This window comes from Pundamilia nyererei, unplaced genomic scaffold, assembly GCF_000239375.1.
Source record: "Pundamilia nyererei isolate P.nyererei 1_Seehausen unplaced genomic scaffold, PunNye1.0 scaffold00037, whole genome shotgun sequence".
Lineage (NCBI taxonomy): Eukaryota > Metazoa > Chordata > Actinopteri > Cichliformes > Cichlidae > Pundamilia > Pundamilia nyererei.
Genome location: NW_005187438.1, coordinates 1629299 through 1637814, shown reverse-complemented (window position 1 = coordinate 1637814; position 8516 = coordinate 1629299). Strand labels below are relative to the sequence as shown.

Genomic DNA, 8516 nt, shown 5'->3' with positions numbered 1-8516 from the left:
TAATCAGTAATTAGTTACTGATTACTTTTTTCAAGTAACTTGACCAACACTGGTAACTAAATATGCTCATGTTACTGCAACAGCCTGACCCGTAGAGATTGACACAGTCCGGTCTTTTCCCATTTCTGGTAACTCAACGCTTCCAGCAAATGCGTGTGTTAATGTCATTAATAAAACACGCAACCATTATTTGAAACAATTAGCAATTCTGAGAAGCTACCTTTCTGAGAATGATGATCCCCTCCTGGTTGTGTTCATTGGTAGTGATATCAAACATGGCGCCTCCATCGCCCGGCACAATTGTGTACTCCACTTCTGCATTTTTTCCGATGTCCAGGTCATGGGCTTTGATTCTCCCAACAGCAGAGCCCACTGTAGACGATTCAGGAACTCTCAAGTGAAAGAAACCTGCCAACAACAACAACACAAAAATATGTTTATATAAATCAGACAGGACTCATTTGTTATCATCTGTTGTCATCAAATGGAAATGTAGAGCTCCTTACATCCTCTGTGCTTTAAGTATTCTCTCACCGAGCCAAGGATGTCTTATCCACCCACAGGCAAAGCAACTGATATTCTCTGTCTGAAGTCAGGCCTGTAGCTATAGGCATGATATTATTCAATTTTGACGTGTTTGGACATCAAGGCTGCTCGGCTCCTTGAAATTGGTTGGCTCAACCTGTAAGACCAACATACACAAGAGTCCAGGGGCTTTGATACTACCAACAGCAGACATTTCTGCCGAGGATTTGGGAAGAAATCCATAAGCAAACAAGCAGCAGGTTGATTGATTATCACTTACACCAGGTGGTGGATAGAAATTCATCTCTTTTTTTTTCATTCTAAATTTCCCTACTCTGGCTCAGAAGGATATCAGTTTGAACTATCAGTTTCTGCTGCTGCCAGAGAAATTAAAAACTTAACTGTTGCATTAAAAATCAAGTGCCTACACCTAGTGACTTCAAGGAGGTGGTGTGGGCGATTCAGTAGAACACTGAAAGTGGACCTGGAACGTCTAAGGGTAATTACACCACTGATTTTGTCCTTGCAATCTATATAAGTTTAAGAAATCTCAGAATGATGCAATGTCAGAAGGCACTGCAATATTATTCATGATGACTGGATTAGCAAGCGCGTCTAATCAGAGTCCAGCAGCTGAAGCTGACCGCTGCACCAGCTTCACTGCTTTGCCATTTTAATAAGCAAATTCCAATCATACTGAATCAATACTTTTAAAAAAAAAGCAGCAAAGACCAGTTACACGGTTTTTATTTGCTCAGCCTTTATTTGACAAATAAAATCTTGCTTGAACTTGAGGATTAGAAGGGATCAATAAAGAGAACAAAATGTGCAGAAGAAATTGTGTGATTGTGCTTCTGATAACAGTGGATTCCTACTTTGGTTCTCAAAAATAAATATGCTAAAACAAAACCACCAACTGTCCAATACCACAAGAAAATAATAGCGTACTATCTTAGGACTCATTTGTTATTCCTCAATTTTACTGTGGATCATAGCTTTTTCCTTCATATTGATCCAAGGATTGAGAGAGGAAAGCTGCAGCATATGTGTGAATCCAGGAGCTGTGATTAAATATAATCAATAAATAATCAAATACTCTCAAGAACATCCTGTCATTTCAAAGTCTTTTCAGGTTTGTGTCCTTTCAAGGATAGAACAAGAACTTTTTGTAAACCCCAGAGTGAAAAAAAATCAAGTTATAAATTATTAGATGGTAACAAACAGCTGTTATGTGGCACTGTCATTGGGTTAACAAGCTTCTAGGATTTAATTCAGCTAAGCCAGATGCAGGTACTATACACCGCTATTAGTAATGGCATCTGCTGGCTTTCCATCACAGAGGTTTAGGGGATTGACAGTTCCCAAACACATAATCTATAATAACAAGCAACGGGAAGACAGATGTGTGGTGGGTTCATACGGCAATATATTACTGAATCAGACAGAAAGAGTGCTTCTACGCATGACCACCGCACATTATTTAAACCTGCAAGCCCCATATAAATGGAAAAAAGAAGAAGACAAAGGCAGGATTTGGGACAGGGCAGAGGAGCCACCATACTTGGCCCAAACCTCTGTGCTGTGACAGCATTATGGAAATATCAGCTTTTCCTTGCAGCCAAAGGAGCTTGACCATCTGACTGCATCTATTTACATTCAGAGGAGGCCATTCAGTGTCACCTGAAATACCGAAAAAGTCTGCATCAATACAGAGCAGTATTTGTGCTTTCCTGTCATACAGTTGCTGGCTTGGAATAGAAAACATTGTGCAGAGAGTTTAATATTTATGCTCAGTATATGCAGAGAAGCTTTCACAGATCAATGATTTTACAGAATTGTGGATTTTTTTCCCCTGCATGGCTTCTTACATGACCTGGTGAACGCTACAATTGAATTAATCTGTTTAGCAGCTTATATAAAATACTGAGTAAAATACTGAGTTTAAATACACTGGCTCAATCCCTGATGCATCAGCGACATGCTCAAATCTGATCCAAATATAGAAGGATGCCCCATGAGCGAAATAAAACCAACCCCGGTTTATTTGCCAGGAGTAGTAGCAGTAGATGCAATCATGCAAAATAAACAGGCCATTGCTTACGACAGTGCATAATGACAAATAATGAAAAGCAATTACAAAGAGTAGATATGATGAATACCCCCTGCCCCGTTGTAATTGCACAGTGTTTATTTCATTATCAAAAAAATGTGTGAACCTGTATAAGGTCATCTCCATCATCATTGCTCTACATAACAGCCAAGACGTTGTTTTCTGCAAAGTGCACTCACTTTTAGAGAACCTGGGTGGGTTGTCGTTGACATCGCTGAGGGTGATGTTGATGGTGGTGGTCCCAGCCAGTCCCCCCAGCTGGCCCCCCATGTCCTTGGCCTGGATTAATACCTGGTACTGTTCCTTCACCTCTCTGTCCATATTGGGCAAGGCTGTCTTTATAACCCCTGGTGTACAGCAAGATTGATGAGAAATACAGATAATAAAGAAGAGATATAGCAGAGAAGGAAGAGCAGATAGTGAGAGACAGAGATGGAGAGATAGAGAGACAAAGGGAAAAAGAGTGGTGAACATAAAATTCTCAGAAAAAAAACAGTTGATGCCAGATCCACAATTTACTACAAAAAGCACAATATATTTCCACCTAAGCAGCTGACTCCCGTGTAAGAAGCTGCATATGTGCTCAGACCAAGGCTGAAATAGAGGTCATCTTACAAACTGGAAACACTTGACATTCAATAGGGAGCTCTGGTGAAGCCATATAATGATTCACTTGAGGATCAGAGACCCTGAGATCAGAGAGCGTTTGTACTGCAGATTAATAGCTAGGTCAGTGGGAGGTTGGCAGGCTAAAAAGAGGCAACCAGCATAGGTGGGTCCACACTTTCTCCTTTTCTCATTCTACTCAATCTGGTGAGGATGTCCCATTTGATCCGCAAACATCTAACATGTAAGAAAAATCAAAGACTATAGTTTTTTGTTTTTTTTAACTTCTGTCATCTTTTTTCTTTTGGGAAGAAGGAGAGTGTCTCTCCCTGTGACATGCATGGTGATTTATGTATATTGTTGTCCTCCTGCCTTTGCTCACCTTTTACCTCCTAGTGTTTGTTCCCCTTGTTTATGTGCGTTTGTAGATAGCTGCAGACCCAGCAGGGCAAACATTTGCTTTAACAGTTTGATTTTTTTCCAGCTTCAGTTTGAAATACAGTCACAGTAGGTGCTCTGTAAAGCTCTGGGATGAGCAGCATAATCAGCAACAGATTCCACCATATCTGGCTGTGTGATATGTATGAACCTATTTTCATATGCTTTGAACAGTTCCAGAAAGCAAGCCAACAGCGGCCTACTACCAGCAAGTACTGGCAGTATGAAAGTACAGTATTCTTTATTTTTTTTATTTAGATTTTTTTTTTTAGATTCAGAGCCATCATCTGCCATGCTCCCCCTGCTGCCACTCCACAACCTTTTTAGTGCCATTTCCTTCACATGAGACCAAAGCACACATATAAATAAGATGGAAATAACCAACACTCTTAATGTCTCACCACCAGAGACAGATAGATACTGGTTAAAATTACCTACCTCTATATGCACACAACACTGGCTATCCAGCATCTATATGCCTGAGATTCAGTAACAAAGTAATGACATTCACCATATTCAAGGTGAATGTGTGATGTTAGAGCAGTTTGGTTTTAGTGTAGCACATCCTATAATCCAATTTTAAACCTTCAAATAAATAATTCAGATTCTCAGGTCTTATTGCCCCAAGGTTAATTCTGAGGCCTGTTTTTCCCGAGTGTTAAATTCTCACACATGCTCACACGTTTGATAAAAACCAAACTCTCTTGGGACAATGCAAATCACATAAAGCCATATTTTATTCACAGTGGAAGACAGAAAACATAAATGTTTAAACTGGACATTTTACTGTTTCATTAACATATTTGTTCATTTTGAATTTGATTGCAGCAACATATCTGAAAAAAATTGGGTCAGGTAGCGTCCTGACTTAGTGCATTTAAAACAAACTTTGGCCAAGAGAATTGGGTAGTGTTTCCTGATTATCTTCACTTAAGGCTTCTTCTTTGCGTGCTAGAGCTTTAACCCTTTACAGCCGATCGGAGCGGACACGCTCTGTTTTGCGTAACTATCCGGTAGCACTGCAACCACGTAAGCTAGCGCAAAAATTTTTTTTGCATATGAAACCGGAGGAGTTGTACTTACATATTGTGCCATCAGCTTGTCCTAGGTCACAGTTTCCTTCCACATAAAGCTTTGCAAAAACTGCATAAAAAGCGCTTGCAGGAACAAAAACATAATATTCCAGAAACACGCTTTACCGATCCAATCAGCTGGTCATAACACTTCCTACGTTGGAATAGACGTCAGGGCGAACTTTTGCATTTCCGCCATTACCTGCCCGAAACCGGAAGTGACGTCATTTTCGCGGAAATGTAGTCTTTTTTACTATCAGGGCCTCAGGGCCTATACTGGTCTTTTTAAAAGTTATCTTTGACTTTATGACTTCCTGAGTCGTTTCTGGGATGCTTAGGACTCATATTGCACTGCTGGAAATAGTTTATTTTGATGCATATGCTGCTTTTTTGCAAATTTGCAGTATAATATTTATTTTCGTTTTTCCTGCAGTGTATAAAAATTGGTGTATTTCAAAAATAAAACTATGAAGACACTCAAAATAAATTTCCTGTGGTGGGAAACTATTTTGTGCAACGTTTTTGTATTTACAGTTTTGAGGGATAAGCCTCTTAAATTTCTCTAACTACAAATATATGTTAAAAAAGCAAAAACGATTTTCAATTTTTTTGTAGTTTATTGCACTTTTTTGCAATTTATGTAATTACTATGCACTTAATGAATACATATTATTAAAATCTGGGCTATAATGGTTGTATTGATGTATAGCAACTTGAAATGCTCCCAAAAATGGCTCCACAGCATGTAAAAATATGATATGAGCTCTGGCGGACTTGGTTCTATGGTAGGTCTTAAAGGGTTAAGCTGCATTTTTGGATATCGTGGATAACAGACAGTTATTTCTGGAAGTGTTCATGAGATAATTAAGTGATTTTCATAGCACAATCATGACTATTTTTAATGCTATATCTATGCTACAAATGTTCAACAATTTGTAGATGCAGTTTTTTTACAAATTGGTGAACATCTGCTGATCTTAAATTCTTAGACACTCTGCTTCTCTAGAAGCTCGTTTATACCCCGTCATGTTACTGACCTGTTGCCAATTAATAGAAACTTAATGCAAAAGGTTCCTCTGGCTGTTTCTTTTTAGTACCACTTAGTTTTTCAGCCAGTTTTTTAGTCATGTTACTGCCATTAAATTCAAAATGAGACAATATTTTTTAATGAAATGATAAAATGTTTCAGTTTAACATTTGATATGCTTTATATGTTCTGTTGTGAATAAAATATAGGTTTCTGAGATTTGCAAAACATTGCATTATTGTTTTGTTTAAATTCTAAATCTGTTCACAGCACAAAAAAAACAAAAAAAAAAACACAAGTACTTTACCTGTTTTGGGATCAACAGAGAAATAGGGTTGCCCGTGGAGGATGCTATACACCACTCTGGCACTGTTTCCATAGGTAGGGTCATCTGCATCTGTGGCTGTTACTTGCGTCACATATGTCCCTGCAGACAGGAGTCAGAAGACATATTGACTCGATCTAATCACTTTCTTCATTAGACCGAGATCCAAACTCTTTGAACCTCATCAGTTTGCTAAACAATCTCACCTGACACTAATGAATGGTGAATCTCTGCCGAGAAAGCCTCAGCTAATGCGCAACATTCAGAGCCCCTGATGGAGTGCAATGAGCAATGAGGAGGAGTGCAGAGGAGAAATAATGTGCTGGGAAGTTGTTCAATTTTCTTGTTGTGTGTGTTGATTTGTGCATCGCTAAAAAGTAGCCGTTCTTTAACAATAGAGCAGCAGTTTTATGTTTTTGGTTATTTTTTTTTCCCCTTAAAACTCTTATGTGACTATTCATTATACAGTGTAACCATTAAGAAAACAAAGGGGCATGGCAAGAATAGTATTAAGATGGCAGTCTTCCAAACTCCTTCAGTAACAGGGACAGAATAATTACTTGTTGGATGTTTTGCTCATCCCTTTTAACTAGCTGGCAGTGAAAACACTATTTCACTAACACAATCCTGATTAAATGCATTGGAATTAAACAGATTTAATAAAAAGTTTCTAGTGTAAGGAAACAATAAGTGATGCCTTGACAGCATGACTGTTTGACAACTCCACAACTCATTTCTGGGGGTTCTCGTGCAGATGGACCAATTGTTTAGGAGGACTTGCAGACAGGTTGACATTGATGCTTCACTCGCAGTGTACATACGTCCACATCTCAACCGCATGCCTACGTCTGGATAGCTGTGCACAATATAGCTGAAGCATTTATGGGATACTTAGTATGATCAAGAGAGGCTGACCACGGGGACTGTATTTACATAGTTGCTTGGAATTCTGCTAAGATTTTAGCTCTCTATAAAGAACTTGATGTATACTAAATAGGCTTTTCAGTCTGAGGAGATGGTAACAATGGAATTAAACATGGTGTGAGGGATTAGTGTTTCAGTCCTCCACATGTGCCTGATTAGACATACCTGAGAAGGACTGCATCATGTTACAACACGGTACACAATAGATGAGATAATACACTTAACACCTTTTCTGTTCATCCAAGGAGAGGAAATCCGCTTCAGTAAGAGCTCAGATGCAGAGAGAGTTTGAGAGACTTTAAGCACATCATACGCCTACGCAGCAGGCACCAACCTAGGTGTAGGGCTATAAACAAGTCAAATAAATTCTACTCATATTATTATTATTATGGAAATTCAAATGCATAAGTAGGAATACGATGAAAGAAGTGACTTCAAAGGTCACTGCTGGTAACATTTTGCAAAAAGGAAATATATTGTATTTATCTAACTTTAAATATTCAATTCGTTTCAGTCAGTATTCAAAAAATGACGATGATGTGTTTCAGTAGAGTGTAGAGGAAGTCAAATGGCACTGAAATGAAATATGAAGTAAAAAAAGAAGAGAATGAATACAGTGAGCATCAGTCAAGAACTCTGGTGCATGGAAAAACAGTATATAAGGCAAGAACGGATTTTAACGAGCTTGAAAGTCAATGGTTGGTATCGCCACCTTTAATCTTCAACACAGCTTGAACTCTCTCAGGCAAACTTTCTTGTCCTTTCTTTAAGTAGTCTTCAGGAATAGTTCTCCAGGCTTCTTGAAGGACATTCAAGCCTGACAAGTGTCTTCAAAGAAACACACACAGCTCTTCTTTTTACGTTGACTGCCTTTTGTTATGTCCTCTGTTAAGTTAAAGTTCAATAATGTTGAGGTCTGAGCTCTGGTAAGCACTGTGTCTTCTATACAGCTATGCTTTCACTGCATTTACAATGCTTTTGTAAGCATGGCCATGCTGAAAAAATAAAGCTATTTCCAGTCGGATGATCTGATATCCTCGTGTTGGTGTTGTTCCCAGACCATCATGAAAATGTTGTTCCAGCTTCAACATTGCAAGTGACCAATCGGTTAGGTTAGGACGTGGGTTAGGGTCAGGGTCCGTTGATCGGCGGACAGAGGCGGTTTCACGCAGCTTAAGTACAGTTTTTTGTTTTACGCCGGTTTTTCCCGAAGTCGCAAAAGTATGACGTCACAACATTCTGATTGGTCACTTGCAATGTTGATCCTGGAACAACATTTAGTATGATGATCTGGGAACAACACCAACACGAGGATATCAGATCAACCATTTCCAGTCAGAGACTTTCCAGATGATATTGAATGGTGGATCAAAATCTGATAGTATTTGTTTGTATGTTTGTAACTTAATCAATTTTGACCAGGTCCCCAATACTGCTAGCTGAAGTGCAGCCCCAAACCATGTCAGGGCCTGCAAATGGCTGCAGACA

General features: G+C 39.0%; 1 protein-coding gene across 1 annotated transcript in view; it reads right to left on the bottom strand.

The window, feature by feature from the left end:
- Positions 1–8516, bottom strand: part of LOC102199541 (cadherin-12-like) — a 107257-nt gene that overhangs the window by 44345 nt on the left and 54396 nt on the right. Inside the window, exons 4-6 of the mRNA XM_005730418.1 lie at positions 6087–6206; positions 2815–2982; positions 221–408 (exon numbers count right to left, since the gene is read on the bottom strand). Of these exons, the coding sequence (XP_005730475.1) occupies positions 221–408; positions 2815–2982; positions 6087–6206 (476 nt within the window). The remainder of the gene's footprint in view (positions 1–220; positions 409–2814; positions 2983–6086; positions 6207–8516) is intronic.